The 16,828-nt window shown below is 35.8% G+C and overlaps 1 protein-coding gene across 1 annotated transcript in view; it reads right to left on the bottom strand.

Moving 5' to 3' along the window:
• Positions 1 to 16,828, bottom strand: part of LOC127415132 (proteolipid protein 2-like) — a 30,348-nt gene continuing 13,520 nt past the window's right edge. The window contains exons 2-5 of the mRNA XM_051653705.1: positions 6,309 to 6,464; positions 5,349 to 5,447; positions 4,373 to 4,469; positions 1 to 1,054 (exon numbers count right to left, since the gene is read on the bottom strand). Of these exons, the coding sequence (XP_051509665.1) occupies positions 1,041 to 1,054; positions 4,373 to 4,469; positions 5,349 to 5,447; positions 6,309 to 6,464 (366 nt within the window). The 3' untranslated portion in view covers positions 1 to 1,040. The remainder of the gene's footprint in view (positions 1,055 to 4,372; positions 4,470 to 5,348; positions 5,448 to 6,308; positions 6,465 to 16,828) is intronic.

The following is a 16,828-nucleotide window of genomic DNA, read 5'->3' as shown; positions in this document are numbered from 1 at the left end:
TCCAATATATGACTCAGTTTATTATAATAATAATAATAAAAAAAAGAACATTTTTGACATCAAGATAGTGAGCAACCTTTGAGGTAACAGGTTATATGGCAATACGCAAGCAAGATTAATGAAAATGAACTTATTGTACAAACAGATAGATGTGTGAACTTGCTATCAGGGTTGAGATCAGTTTCTTTTCAATTTAAACGATCAGAAAATCCCTTTTTACATTTGAAATTTCACTCCATTATTGCCTAAAATCATTTTTCAACTTATATTCTGATCAGAACCTGAGTTAAATATTTATAAAATGGTTGAATTGAAGAGGAACTGAACCCAATCCTGTTTAAAAACTATTTTAGGCACACACACACAAAAAAAACTATAGTTATTAGAAATTAATAACATTTACAAAATATGGCTGAAATTTTACACCTTAACAGACTTAAACAACCATAATGTTTTATTTAGACAAAAACAGAACGTCACTGAATTAACCAGATCAAGTTTTCCAACAAACATAATTGCAAATTCCTTTCAAATTACAGGGCCAAAACAAGTCCTTCTCCAGGAAATAAAGGGAAAACAGAGATTGAGAAGAATGTAAAAAAAAAAAAAATTGGTTCTCATGAATGGTTATTTCATAGAATCAATTAATGCCACATCTTAGAATATGTTGTGCTTTTGTAAACAAACAAGGTGACAAATGTGTGGTGACAAAAGCCTTCTGACCAAGACAATCATAGCGAATGTTTGATGCCAACGGCTTGCTGTTTATTCATATATGCCAGAGTGGCATTTTTTTACCTGCTTTTCACTAATCTTACAGTACGTCTCGATCACTCAATCCCTTTTTAACATAAACTTCAGTATTATTTGTGTATTATTTTCATCCTTTTGCACACCTCTGCTCTTCAGCTCTCATTGTTGAGTCTCATGGTAACTTCTCGCAATTGGTAAATTCTCATGGGAATTCTCCCATTTAGCCATTTTTAAAATGTTCCTCCATGTTTTGGTTGCTGTTAATGTTGTAGTGAGGGAAGTAGTTTTCAAACTGTGTCATCTGTTAAAAAAAAAAAAAAAAAGAGTGAAAACACAAAGGAAGATGCCAATTAAATAATTAGGGAATAGTTAGTTTAGTTAAGCTGAAGACATCAGCAGTGGCCAGAAACTACTATAAAACACTTTCTCTGTTTAAACGGCATAACTCTTGGTGAGATGCCAGTGCTGCCACTGGTGTCTACCCCAGAATAACTGGTTGGCTGAAATGCCAAATGACAGTTGTAAATATTCCATAGAGAGCCTTCAGCGACCTGTTTAAAGAGACACACTGTCAAACAACTGGCATGGATTTATGCCTGAAACTTCAATATTTCTTCTGAAAATTTGAATGCATTTGAATGCGTCCTTGCAAAAATATTTGGTTCTGCCCCTGAATTGTAAGCTGTTGAGGTTAGACATCATCTTTCACATTTTTATCAAATCCTTGAGTATTTTTTGCTATTTAAACATATATCTTGTTTTAATGTAAGTGAAAGCCTTGGTAAATTCGTAACACTTTATAATAAGGTTGTATATGTTAGTATCATTTGACTACATAGTTAGCATGAACTAACAATGAACAATACTTTTACAGCATTTTTTATGTTGGTTAATATTGATTTCTACATAGGAATACACCGATGAGCCAAAACATTATGACCACCTGCCTAATATGCTGTTGGTCCTCCAAGAGCCACCAAAACAGCGCCGACCCCTGATGGTGTCCTGTGGTATCCAGCACCAAGACGTTAGCAGCAGATCCTTCAAGTCCTGTAAGTTGCGAGGTTGAGCCGCAATGGATCGGAAATGTTGGTCCAGCACATCCCACAAATGCTCAATCGGATTGAGATCTGGGGAATTTGGAGGCCAGGGAAACACCTTGAACTCTTCATCATGTTCTTCAAACCATTCCTGAACAATGTGTGCAGTGTGGCAGGATGCATTATCCTGCTGAAAGAGGCCACTGCCATCAGGGAATGTCATTGCCATGAAGGGGTGTACCTGGTGTGCAACAATGTTTAGGTAGGTGGCACGTGTCAAATTGATGTCCACATGAATGTTCAGACCCAGGGTTTCCCAGCAAAACACTGCCCAGAGCATCACACTCCCTCCACCGGCTTGTTGTCTTCCCACAGTGTATTCTGGTGTGATTACTTCCCCAGGTAAACGGTGCACATGTACACGGCCCTCCACGTGATGTAAAAGAATACGGGACTCATCGGACCAGGTGACCTTCTTCCACTGCTCCAAGGTCCATTTCCGATGCTCGTGTGCCCATTGTAGGTATTTTCGATGGTGGACAGGGGTCATCATGGGCACTCTGACCGGTCTGCAACTACGCAGCCCCATATGCAGCATGTGTGTTGTGACACATTCCTCCCGCAACCATTATTAAAATTTTATGGGATTTGTGCCACAGTAGACCTTCTGTCGGTTCGGACCAGATGGGATAGCCTTCGTTGCCCTCGCGCATCAATGAGCCTTGGGCGCCCAACACCCAGCCACCACTTTGTGGTTTGTCCATCCTAGGACCACTGTCGGTAGGTCCTCACCACTGTTGACCGCGACCCCCCCCCCCCCCCCAAGCCTTGCCATTTCAGAGATGCTCTGACCCAGTCATCTGGCCATAACAATTTGGCCCTTGTAAAAGTCACTCAGGTCTTCACTCCTTGCTCATTTCTCCTGCATTCAACATGTTGACTACGAGAACTGATTGTTCACTTACCATCTAATCTACCCAGACCTTGACATGTGGTCTTGTCAGGAGATGATCAACGTTATTCACTTCACCTGTGGGTGGTCATAATGTTTTGGCTCATTGGTGTACATTTTGAACATTTAAAGTTGTATACATTAACATAATCCATTGCATTATGAACATGAATTAACAATGACACTCTATATAAATTAACATACAACATTATTCAAGATTAATAAATGTAATAACACTTTACAATAAGGTTCCATTTGGCAACATTAGTTAACAACAGTAGTTAACATGAATTAACAATGAACAATACTTATTAAGCATATATTAATCTTGGTTAATGTTAATTTCAACATATAGTAATACATTTTTTAAATCAAAAGTTGTATATGTTAACATTAGTTATGAACTAACAAAGAACAAATGTATATTTATTAACTTACATTAACAAAGATGAATAAATGATGTAAAAAAAGATATTGTTAATTGTTTGCTCATGGTATGAATGGAACCTTATTGTAAAGTGTTACCATAAATTACTTGTGTGGCATGACTTGTTTTCTGATTTAAATTTTTTTATTTCTTTTAATTTTTTCTTGTGGTTTCTTGCCCCCTTTATCTGTTTTTTTTTTTTTTTTTTTTACTGTTTCATAATTTCTTTATAAAATAAATATGAACTTATTTAATTCAAACATTGATTTGTGGGAAAGTACCTTTATTTTTTATTTATTTATTTTTTTTATTTCCCAGCACTAATATTGTTTTTTTCCCCCTTTAAATCTGCTTCAATTTCATTTTTTGTGTGCACATTTATTATAAATAAATACTATAAAACATTATTCATGTTAAGTTCATGATACCTAATGCATTAAGTAAGGTTAACAAATAGAACCTTACTGTAAAGTGATATCAGTAAGTTTAGCAATTTAGGCATGGTGATGGTGTCAAGCAATTATTTTCCTAATTTGAGTAAAATATCTTGGTGAAAAAATAATAATTAACAAAAAAGTCTAATAGAAAAACAAAACAATTCACACACTAATAAGGCAATTTAGCCAAAATGATAATGTATAAAGACAATATACCTGTATAAGATGTGTAACTACTAAATAATATCAATATAAATGTAAATGTATAGAAATAATGGAGATCTGACTAGCATGAGACTTGACTAATGGTAAACAAATTAATTAATTATAAAAGATCAACATGCTTCAATAATTGAGGTATTCTGAAATTAGTCGATTACTATTTTCACCCTAGTTATAAATACAGTAGCCCCAAAAAGTTTTTTTTATTTTTTTAAGTGCCATCAATACTGTTTAAAATGAAGACATATTTGGACATTTTCTGATTGTCAAACATTAGTGGAACATGTTCACAGTTAATGTGATGAATTACACCAGTGGTTACACTGCTATGACCCCTGTGCGAACTTGAGGGGAACTGACTTCATTCATTCACTAAAAAAAGCAAAAATGGCTCAGAAAAGTGAAGTTGGTTCTGAGAAAAAAGCTCTATAATTTGTTAGCATTTTAAGTTTTGCTATAAGAGTTCCAATACTTTTGGGACCACTGTACTTGCATTTGTTTTATACTGTACATGTGTATATGAATGAGTGTGTGCATGTACCTGCGGGAGCAGCTGTATGCTGTCTGTTGCTCTTGATGCCCATTAAGATTGTATAGGCATCATAACCAAATAAGATCCCAGCCAGTATACCGAACACCTGGGAGAGAAGGTGAGCATTATTTATAAACAGATGTTAAATAGAAAGGCCCACATTTGTCATAAAGCTCTTCAAAATCTACTGATAGTGCTTAGATCACATTGTTACTGTACATTACTACATATAATTCAAATTTTAGATGAAATTTGCATGCTTACATTGTTGTTGTTTCATTACTATGCTTTAGCTTGGTTAACTTAAAAACATATGTATACTTTGGGCATATTTTTCAAAAGTAATCATGCATACAAGGGTGTTCCTTCAACTTTGGGAACTTCAGTGAACTTGCATATGGTGCCGGAGAAGAGCCTCCGAATTAAATTGCACTTGACCCAGCCCATTAGCGCGCTGCATGTGTTATTTCACCAAACCCACTTGCGCCTAGACTTAGCGCATGCTTGCACAAAAAAAAAAAAAAAAAACTTTATGGCCATGCCCACTGACTTTGTGTGTATGACTTATGGCATAGCGCTGTGCTTAGTGCTCTTAAAATAGGGCCCTTAGACTGATTAGTGAACCCTTTCGACTCAAAAGAACGATTCACTGACAAATCAGACATCACTATGGCTTGCGAGCCAGTTTTGCTCTAGATTTATATTTTAAAGCAGAGGAAAAACTAGAACAATGTATATTCGCTTTAGAAATGTGACTTTTCCGTGACTTTTAAGATAGACAACAATTTAAAAAAACAACAATTTAAAAATTCACTGATAGTTCCAGGTTTCCCCCTGATATGATGATTTTATTCACAGACACTATGACAATACGAAATTGAGTTGATTTCTCTTTCGCACCAGTGGACACATGCCAGAAGAAAACACACTTGCTGATAAAGAGGAAAACGAGGTTTGTTTTGTGACTAAATGATGAGTGTCTTACCCCACCAGCGATTCGAGCCCCATCCCCAGCTCCACCAATCACACAGATCAGAGATGTAATGAGATACAGGAGTGCACCAATCCCAGCGCGGAACAGATCCTGAGGGGGGAAGTCAAGAAAGAAAGGGATTAACCACATGTTCTATTCAGAAGTGATCGATGTCCTATTCACTATGAAGGCTTTGCCCTCCCTAGTGTGAACTTTGAGAATTTTTGTGGAGCGGCAATGTGGACCAATTTGATTTTGAAGCATGAGAAAAATGTGACTGGTTACATTTTTGCAAAAGAGATAAACATTCCATTGTGAACATATCGCTGCAGTTTCCAGGTGAAATGTGCAACACTTTTTTACTCTCATTCAGATAAATAAAGATTAGAGGGAAAGGTTATAAGTGAATAATCACTTTAGTCTGTTCCTCACACAATGGCCTCAGAAAATCTGGAATATAGTGCAGCTAGGGAGAGAAGATAATAGCATGATTTTACTTTTGCAATCATGTAGTGAAGTATTTGGATTTAAATTCAAGGGGTAGGTTCATGGTGAGGGTTAAGGTAAGGGGTTAGTTTAGTAAAATATGCATTGATGTTTCAAAATTGACTAGAACTATCTATTTGAAGATACATATATTCAGCTTTTTAACCTTATTACTGTAAAACCTCATCACTCTTGAAGAAAATAAAACTCTGAAAAAAACGTTTTTTTCACTTTTGCAAATGCTTTTTTTTGACACATTTAGGAATGCAACGATGCACGAAATTGAGCATTACTTGCATCACATACTTGTGTAGAGTATGTTTCGGGTCTTAGAATGTGTGCATGGTCAGCCCTGCAACTGGATTTTGACTTTCAGCATGTATAATGGATACTAGGATAAGTAAAAATGTGAATTCATAAATAGGGAAACATTCAAATGATGATGTCTTTATGTCTTCACATTAACACACACGTGTTAATACTTACACTCCAGGGCCAGTTCACAACCAGGAACTGTTTGTCCAGCTCCATCATGAAGATAACGAAGAAGATGATGGCAAAGACCATCTCACAGATGGCAATTGCTGAATATCCTCCATACCTTGATGCAGCGTAACAGATAATGATGATGAAACTGATGAGCTACAGCAAAGAGATGCAGAGAAAGACAGTTCAGTGACTTAAAAAGTAACTCGATCACTTTTCATCTCCTATGAGATCAAAAGGTTGATCTCCTAACCAATATGATCACCCATATTATAAACTTCAATACTGTTTTGCCAACTGTTTAAAAAAAACTGTGTAGACAAATGCTCCAATCTAAAGTTTTACATGCTTAAAGTGGAACTGGGCATTGACAAATTTGTATCTGTTTCTCACCCACACCTATCATATCGCTTCTGAAGACATGGATTAAACCACTGGAGTCTTATAGATTACTTTTATGCTGCCTTTATGTGCTTTTTGGAGCTTCAAAATTTTGGTCACCATTCACTTGCATTTTATGGACCAAAATTGCTAAACTATATTTCTAAAAATCTTAATTTGCATTCTGTAGAAGAAAGTAAGTAATACACATCTGGGATGGCATGAGGGTGAGTAAATGATAAAGAGAATTTTCATTTGTGGGTCAACTATTCTTTTAAGAACATGATTTGAAATATGGACAGAAAAAGCTAAGGTATGTATATAGTACATGTTATCATTACGTTTAGTCATGGTACAATAAATCAATAATTTAAGACAACTAAAATGTAATAGTAGATGGTTTGATAATTAACTTGTTTATAACTCCAGTATTTGATGCTTTGGGGATTTACATATTTGCCGACAAGGTGGAGAGGATGCTATTAGCTGTTCGAACACTTTTACAAAGTCGAGGATGGAAACTGCTCACCTTTCATCTTAATTTGTCGTTTTGAATTGTAAAAAAAATTAGCATACGATTCATGAAGATCCGATAAGTTTTTATTTTCGGGTGATGAGGATGTCCAATTTGTTACAGTAAGGTTATACAGTTTAATTCAGGAGTTTACATACACTTAGGCTGAAGTCATTAAAACTTTTTAACCACTCCAGATTTAATATTAGCAAACTATAGTTTTGCCAAGTCATTTAGGACATCTACTTTGTGCATGACACAAGTAATTTTTCCAACAATTGTTTACAGACAGATTGTTTCACTTTTATTGATTATATCACAATTCCAGTGGGTCAGAAGTTTACATACACTAAGTTAACTGTGCCTTCAAAAGTAAAATCAAAAGAAATCAGCCAAGACCTCAGAAAAAAATTGTGGACCTCCACAAGTCTGGTTCTTCCTTGGGAGCAATTTTCAAATGCCTGAAGGTACCACGTTCATCTGTACAAACAATAGTACACAAGTATAAACACCATGGGACCACGCAGCCGTAATACCGCTCAGGAAGGAGATACATTCTGTCTCCTTGAGATGAACGTAGTTTGGTGCGTAAAGTGCAAATCAATCCCAGAACAACAGCAAAGGACCTTGTGAAGATGCTGGAGGAAACAGGTAGACAAGTATCTATATCCACAGTAAAACGAGTCCTATATCGAAATAACTTGAAAGGATGCTCAGCAAGGAAGAAGCCACTGCTCCAAAACCGCCATAAAAAGCCAGACTTCAGTTTGCGAGTGTACATGGGGACAAAGATCTTACTTTTTGGAGAAATTTCCTCTGGTCTGATGAAACAAAAATTTAACTTTTTGGCCACAATGACCATCATTATGTTAGGAGGAAAAAGGGTGAGGCCTGCAAGCCAAAGAACACCATCCAAACCGTGAAGCATGGGGGTGGCAGCATCATGTTGTTGGGGTGCTTTGCTGCAGGAGGGACTAGTGCACTTCACAAAATAGATGGCATCATGAGGAAGGAAAATTATTTGGATATATTGAAGCAACATCTCAAGACATCAGCCAGGAAGTTGAAGCTCGGTCGCAAATGGGTCTTCAAAAAGGACAATAACCCCAAGCATACCACCAAAGTTGTGGCAAAATGGCTTAAGGACAACAAAGTCAAGGTATTGGAGTGGCCATCACAAAGCACTGACCTCAATCCGAAAGAAAATTTGTGGGCAGAACTGAAAAAGCGTGTGCGAGCAAGGTTGCCCTACAAACCTGACTCAGTTACACAAGTTCTGTCTGGAGGAATGGGCTAAAATTCCAGCAACTTATTGTGAGAAGCTTGTGGAAGGCTAACCAAAACATTTGACCCAAGTTAAACAATTTAAAGGCAATGCTGCCAAATACTAACAAAGTGTATGTAAACTTCTGACTAGGGATGCACCGATCCCGATACTGAAGCCTTTACTGATTGGGTATCAGTCCGACAAGTCCGATCCAAATCCGATACTGTGTTTTAGTCATGTTCGTTACTGTCAAGCTCCAAAAATGACATTAAAGAACCATAAAAACAACATTAAAGCAGTTCATATGACTCGTGCATTTTATTCAAAGCCACAAGACGTGCGATAGCTCTGTGAATCACAAAAGGCTGTGTTTAATAAGTAAATATATAATATGCGCAGCACCAGCGTGTTAGTGAATGGTGCTGCTCTGTTGACACAAACTCATGCACAGGCTGGTGATGCACTCGCGGCTATTTTTAGCCTTCACAGCGGTGTGCAATATTTGAAGATGTACTGTATCTCAGATGTAGATGCTCAATAGTTCAGTTCACTTATAATATGCATTTAGAACGGCACCAGAGGTGCATTTTACCAGAATTTGAATAAGAAGTGAATTAAAATACTGTGAACTTGCCTACAAACAGACACATACAGGACTTCCTGGAGAGTTTAGAATGTCAAAATAAATCATGAGGGTTTAAATATATTACTGCTGTATTTAAAATTAAAAGTCAATAATAATAATATTAATTATATATAATTATATTATTATTAATAATAATTATTATTATTATTATTATTGTCATCATTACTATTTGTTTACAATTTATAACAATATTTAAGTTAAATGGGTTCCAAAAAAATTAAAAGTGGACTGATGTCTTACAACTAAAAGAGATCTGAATCCTTTAAAGTCCAGATGCAAGTTTAAACATTTTTTGAAAAAAAAAAAAAAAAACTGGTTTCTTTTCTACTGAAGATTTGAAGCCTGGAATTACTGATAATTTTGCTGCTACATTATCCAGTATACTAGTTAATAATAAAGTGTTTCTTAATAAGCTATACATTTATATTGAAATAATGTGTAGTTAGAGGTTTGTGTTTCTTTACATATTAGTTCCACACAATAATGTAAAGATATTCTAAACTGATTATGCAAAAAAACAACACTGGTATCGGCTTGGGATCGGTATCAGCCACTACTGAGATTTCCGATATCGAAATCGGATCGGAAGAGAAAAAGTGGTATCGGTGCATCCCTACTTCTGACCCACTGGGAATGTGATGAAAGAAATAAAAGCTGAAATAAAGAATTCTCTCTACTATTATTCTGACATTTCACATTCATAAAATATAGTGATCCTAACTGACCTAAGACAGGGAATATTTTCTATGATTAAATGTCAGGAATTGTGAAAACTGAGTTTAAATGTATTTGGCTGAGGTGGATGTACACTTCTGACTTCAACTATAAATATGAGCACTTCAATAACACTGTTTTGTCGTAAAGTACATATACATTAAGTTCATATTTACTTTGACTAATTGTCTTTGAGTTTGCAAATTCTCCCTCTGAAGTATTCCATTCTTTAAGCAAAAATAATATAAAGATGATCTATAACAACTAAATAATATCAACTGAAATGTAAAAGTATAGAAATAATAAAAATCTGTCTATTATGTAAACAAATTACTCAAAAAAAAGATCACCTCCCTTTTGGGTGCTCTTCAATATATTTATTTTAGGGTTATGAAATTAGTCATATTTTCACTCAAATATACCACACCCCGTCTGAAAATGGCCAAGCTCCAAAAGATATTTGGACACTTAAAATGTATGAGTGGAATTGCACTACATAAAACAAATTAGTCACATTTTTAACGGGAAGTTCACAACAAAAACTTTAGGGAAGTTTTCATGTCTTGTAGCATGACTCTTATCTAAATCTTTCATTTTAATCAACTCTGTTACATATTAGCTACATTTTGCTAATTATTTTGCATGCAGTTTTTAGGACCTCATATCACTGAGAGACTACATGGAATATTTGTAGTTCTAAAAAATTAATTTGTCCCACAGGTAAAGGCAAAAAGTGTTTAAAAAACAATCAAGAGAAAATCGAGACCAATTACAGGACCTATAATATACACTTACCCTTATACTGTACATTCATATAAATTTTATCATAAAATTTTGATGCTGATCCTGTTTTTTGCATCAACTACCTGAAAAAATAAAGTGGCCCCAAAAGGTATTGAACACTTAAAAATATGTTATTGCTAGGGATGTCCCGATACAGATACTGGTATCAGAATCGGGTCTGATACCGAGCTCATAAAATTGCTCTGATACCAAAAACTGATACCATCTGATGTACGAATGTCATTGTGTAAACATTCAGTGCACAAATTAAAATCATGTTATGTCCTAGTGAGATTATTTAAAAGCTGCTAATTAATTAAATGCAGCACTTTATTTTAAAAAATATAACTCCAATGTTGTATTTTGGATTATGTTGTGATGTTCTGTAAAAAAGCACTTCATAAAATATATACACTATTATGTTGAAAATTAATTTTTATATTTTCATTTGATTAAAGTTTTCATGAATTCATTTATTCAAACACCATTTTGATGATAAAATTAAAAACTCTTGATATGGAAATCAATCGGTATTGTACTCGTTCTCAAAAAATTGGTATCGGGACATCCCTAGTTATTGCATTAGATAACAAAGTATCAAACCAAGCGCCATTCATTTTAAGCAAAAATCATTGTATTTGCCAACTCTCTCCCATTAAAAATGTTTCATTCACATTTGCCACCAAATCACCTCTCAAAGCGGCCCAAAGCTTCTTCCTACACTACCCACAAATCATGTGAATGTACCATCTGTTCTAGGTGTCAGTTAACAGAGGAGTTCTACATTTCTCACATCCCTGCAGTTTGTGAAGCCTTTTCAATTTTATTACTAAAACATGCGACGAGAACTAAAGTGAAGAACACAGCTTTAGTGTAAACATTTTACAGCCCATGCGGCACGAACTGGAGGGGGTCGGGTCCTGAAGGCACTTACATGGTTGTAAATGAAGACTTGACTAAGAATACCTTTGGGAGCTGAAAATGCTGTGCATATCTAAATCAACCAAGCCGTTACACTCAAATACTCAGCCAGTCCTATTTACCTATATTGCCACCATAAAACAAAAAAGGTTTTCTTCACTGGGGTTGTTGAAGTTTTCGTTACGGAATTCAGTACAGAGCAACTAAATAAACATGGCCAGCAATTTCAATTAAAGTTTATTTGGCAAACACTTGTATGGCAAACCTGTGGAAATCATGAAGAGTTTGCCACAAAGCTCATTTGCATTTGAAAATAATGACTGAGTGCCAAATTTGCTGCAAGTTTGCCACAGGGGTTTGCCAAAACTCTCGAGTTTTGTAAGGATGGTTCTGGGTGGATGCCAGGTTGTTGCTATGTGGTTGTTAAAGTGTTCTGAGAGGTTATTAGCGCATTGCTGTCAGACACTATTTAGCCTATTATAACTATTAACTAGAGGTAAACCGATATATCGGTTTTACCGATTAATCTGTGCTGACAGTTGCTTTTTAGAACTATTGGGAAAATCTATGTCAATAGTTGCCGTTGGAACGCCGAATGGTCAACAGATGTAGAGAGAAAGTCCCAAATTACAGGTAAAAGAGCCAATCGCCTTTTAGATACAGACATCGCCTGTTAATCAACTTGAGAATACTCATGTGCATTAGCTATACATGCCTGGTAAATTGAGTATTTTAGCTAAATATGAGGTAAAGAAGCACAATTTATGATTCCAGTTTTGTCAGATTTTACTGCTGATTTGAAATATGTTCTTTGAACGTAACCAACCATTTTGGAGATTTAGATCTTTTCCCATTCAAGCAGATATAGGAGCTGCACTTTCATGACTGGAAATAGCCTCCTGGGAGTGCTACAAAGATGGCCGCCAGTGAACTGACTTGCTAGAAAGACTTTGATTGCTTTGCAGTTGCTAGGGTGTTCTGGGTGGTTGCAAGGTGGTTACTTACTGGTCCAAATCAAAATGGCCCACCTTAATGGTAATCTGGGTATTCTGAAAATCCTAAATCAAATAATTTACAAAACTTGCAGCACATCACTCTTTGAGCTATTATTCATGTCTGTATTTGTCTTAATCCAGACTGAAGTTTTAATCCTTACACTTAAAAAACAAAAATCTAACCGTAAAGAATGAGCACTAGTAATAGTGACGCTTGCCTTAAATAACATTTTGTGTGAGGGATAAAGGTGTTGTGTGTCGTTTTTACATCTCTTCATCTTGAAGTGTTATGTTGCCATGGTGATTATAGCGGTGCTAATGATTTGTACACATGCCAATGTGAAACACCTGGGCCTGTAAATGCAATGTGCTGTTGTCATAATAAGAAGAAGATGACTGTTTCTTAAACAGGAAAACTGTCAATGTGTTGGAGGTAAGTTTCATGTTTGCTATCTCTTGCCGAATAAACAAAGAAATGTTACCATGGCAATTTCTACCCTAGGTGTTATAATTCTCAGGAAATATGATTGAAGCATCAGTGACTATGCATACACTGAAATTAAAAGATCGTTATTTTCATGTTATGGCCAAAAGTTGGCCAATATTACAAGTGTATTCTATTTAATATATTGTATAGAAGAACAGTACACTGTGTGAATTAGAGAAAAAGCATCATATTATTAGCTTTCAAAATCTAATTAAAAACATAGATAAGATGACAAATATATTGTGCATCCCTATAGGTGACTCTTTCTTGCACATTTTATATGCAAACCTTTCTAAACATTAACCAAAAACACAGCACACAAACACATTGCATATGAAACCCAGTTGGTTAACAGTGCAATCAGCCCGAGGTTGGAAGTTTAGAAAGGTTGAAGTCCAGGTTGGCCTAATACCACACAGAGAACAACACTTAAACCGTAAACCTAAACCATTTTTAGCACATACTTTTTTCATTTTCAACTAAGCTCAGCATTACAAAATGAGGGCTGAGGAAGGCATTTTCCATCAGGTTAGCAGTTGGTCTTACTAAGGCATGTCTTTGAAATGAAGCCAAAATAGGGGCACATCCATATTTGTGTCAGCACACTGACTCCTGTTTGGCTTCAATCTGTTTAGTTTGACAAATGTGTGAACAGTCAGTTCCTCACACAGATGGGGCTCACTGCAGTTTTAGGGCTCAGGAAAAAGTGCCGTTTGTGTCCCCATTACTTACTACTTATATAATTAACTGATATAATAGATAAAACATCCGTTTTAGTTTTTTTTTTTAACAGCAGCAAGACATAGATAATAATAAAAAATAAAACGAATTATACACGTACGTACAGACACACACCTACATACATACACACATACACATGGGTAGTGCAAATCTAATACAATCTGTTATGTACAGTGTAAATACAAATCTGTTATGTACAGTGCAAATACAAATCTGTTATGCACAGTGCAAATGTTTTTTTGTTTTTTTCAGAGAAATGAAATGGCAGAAGAGGTAGGATGTTTTGGATAAATATAAAAAAAGACTAAACTGTGTATTGCACAGTTATTGCTCAGTGGGGCAGTTTAACTGTTTATGAGATGGATAGCCTGAGGGAAAAAACTATACACTCCAAAAAAAAGCTCTTTGGCTGAACTTGATTCAATTGTGGACAGTGGTTCTACGTGTATGATATGAGTTTTCTTAACTAAAAATTACTTTCTAATCTCAACTCAAACACTTTGTGTGAAAGAACCTAGCTGAATTGGGTAAACCCAACAAAATTAAACCCAATAAAATCAGAATTTGCTCAACGAAGCGAGCAATCAATGTCGTGTGACATCTACCTGTCTTCATCGTTAGCTCAAGCTCCACACTTCAGCATAATGGTAAACCACAAAACTCCAACATAACAGAAACACTTCTAAATCTGAACATAACAAAACATTAAACCCTGACAAGTATCCGCTTTTATATTCATCTTGCACGAAACACTTAATTTGAACATTTACTCTCCCTATCGATCCCATGCAAAGCATGCTGGGAAATAGAAATCCCCTGCCCAGTTTCATCAATGCTGGCTCCTTTTTAAATCATAATGATAACAGAAATCACCCAGATGGCCCTGATTAAAAGTTTACATAGCCTTGAATGTTTGGCCTTGTTACAGACACACAAGGTGACACACACAGGTTTAAATGGCAATTAAAGGTTAATTTCCCACACCTGTGGCTTTTTAAATTGCAATTAGTGTCTGTGTATAAATAGTCAATGAGTTTGTTAGCTCTCACGTGGATGCACTGAGCAGGCTAGATACTGAGCCATGGGGAGCAGAAAAGAACTGTCAAAAGACCTGTGTAACAAGGTAATGGAAATTTATAAAGATGGAAAAGGATATAAAAGGATATCCAAAGCCTTGAAAATACCAGTCAGTACTGTTTAATCACTTATTAAGAAGTGGAAACTTCAGGGAGCTCTTGACAGGGTATCTGCAGGTTCGAAGGACTGAAATGTAAGACTTTTTAAGACTTTTTAAGGCCAACTTTAAGAAAAATGTAAAAAAACATGAATTCATTAGCTGGTAAATACAAAACCACTGAGGCTACTTGAATGAATCTGGACATGTTTTATATATATATATATATATATATTATTGTGCATTTATGTGTTAATAAGTTAATACAACATTAAAACTCTAAATGAAATCATTAAGAATGCATGTAGCCTAAAGTATGTAGCCTATATTGTGACCCTTCTCTTTAGTCACTTGCTTTCCAGAAAGACATGACGAATTAGACCAATGCTTTGGCAACGTCACCGTTTATGTCAAACACGGAAGTGGTGGCAAAAACCACGTGCAAAAAATAAACTTTTATTGGATTACATTGTTGAAAAATTATTCCGAGGGCTCTCGTTGACAGCTGTGGCTTCAAGATCATCAACAGAGCTGACTGGACTGAGGAGATCATTTCAACTCAAAAATTTGCAGCATACATTTATAGCGAAAATGATTACATGTTTGTTATTAACTCATATCATTATAGTAATTGTATCGCTAAGAACATGTTTGTATTTATGATGGTTTTGTGTCATACTTTCATTTAATCCTCTAATCTGTCAAATCAACACAATAATCAGCAGGCTTTCTGCCACCACTTACTGCGCATGCGCTGACATTTTTGTAAATAAGAGGATTGGTCTATAGACATTATTCACAGTAGCGCCATGTTTGATTTTTAATGGGAATGGAAACGAGGCTGTGAGGGATATACTTTTCTTCAAAGGCATGCACGGTATAAATCTGTAAAAAGCTCCAATATCCCATCTGATTTTCCACAACTCATGTTGTCTGGAGTTTTTTGTCTACTGAGTGTCCTTGAAAATATATTTTTTCAATATTTTGTACACAGAATGATCCAAAAACACTGTAAACTGTAGTACATCTCATCGAAGAGACTGTACATCTATCCCGCACAGCCTTGTTGTCATTGTCATTAAACATCAAAGATACCGCTGCTGTGAATAAGGTCTAGCATGTGCCGAATAACATTTATATTTTTTTTCTTGGCAGATACCTGTAACAAATACTTTAACAGGTAGTTAAAGGGCAGTTCATTAAAAAAAAATAATTTCTGTCATCACTGCTCACCCTTAAGTCTGAATTAATTTTTCTCTGCCATGGAACAAAAAATGAGATGTTAAGCAAAACGTTTACTCTCAGTCACCATTCACTGTCACTGCATCTTGTTTTTCATTCAATGTAAGTGAATGGTGACTGAAACTCCCTAATATCTCCTTTTGATTCCACTGAAATAAGAAAGTCATACAGGTTTGCAACAGCATGAAGGTAAGTGATGACAATTTAAATTTTTGTGTGAAATATCTCAAATATCAGTTACCTTAAAAATTGCCGTTTAAAGTTGACAAGATGTATTGAAAATGTTAACAGATTAAATTATGAAAGAGAAAGAGAGGGAGAGACGCTGTGCTGTTGTTTTCCCCCTGATTGGTCTGAATAACTCGCAGCATCATGCAGCTTGCTCTGTCTTGTCTGTCCGTGCGCTGTCAGTGTCCTCTTTGCTCCGCGACGTTATCACTGCGTGAGAAAAGGGACGTGTGGCATGAGCGCGAGAACAATATCAATTACGTTGGCAGCCCTAGATCTAGAGAGATGGAGATGAGAGATATAACAGGTGTAACTCTGCAGCTGAGTAATTCTGTTAGCTTTACAATTATTGTCAAAGGTACAGTGTAAAATAAGTGCAACGATTTGAAAGGCGTCAAAAGACCGCTCCAGCCTTGCACGCTTGCAA

Source organism: Myxocyprinus asiaticus, chromosome 24 (assembly GCF_019703515.2).
Source record: "Myxocyprinus asiaticus isolate MX2 ecotype Aquarium Trade chromosome 24, UBuf_Myxa_2, whole genome shotgun sequence".
NCBI lineage: Eukaryota > Metazoa > Chordata > Actinopteri > Cypriniformes > Catostomidae > Myxocyprinus > Myxocyprinus asiaticus.
Note: the sequence above shows the minus strand (reverse complement) of the source record. Positions and strands in the feature narration are given on the sequence as shown.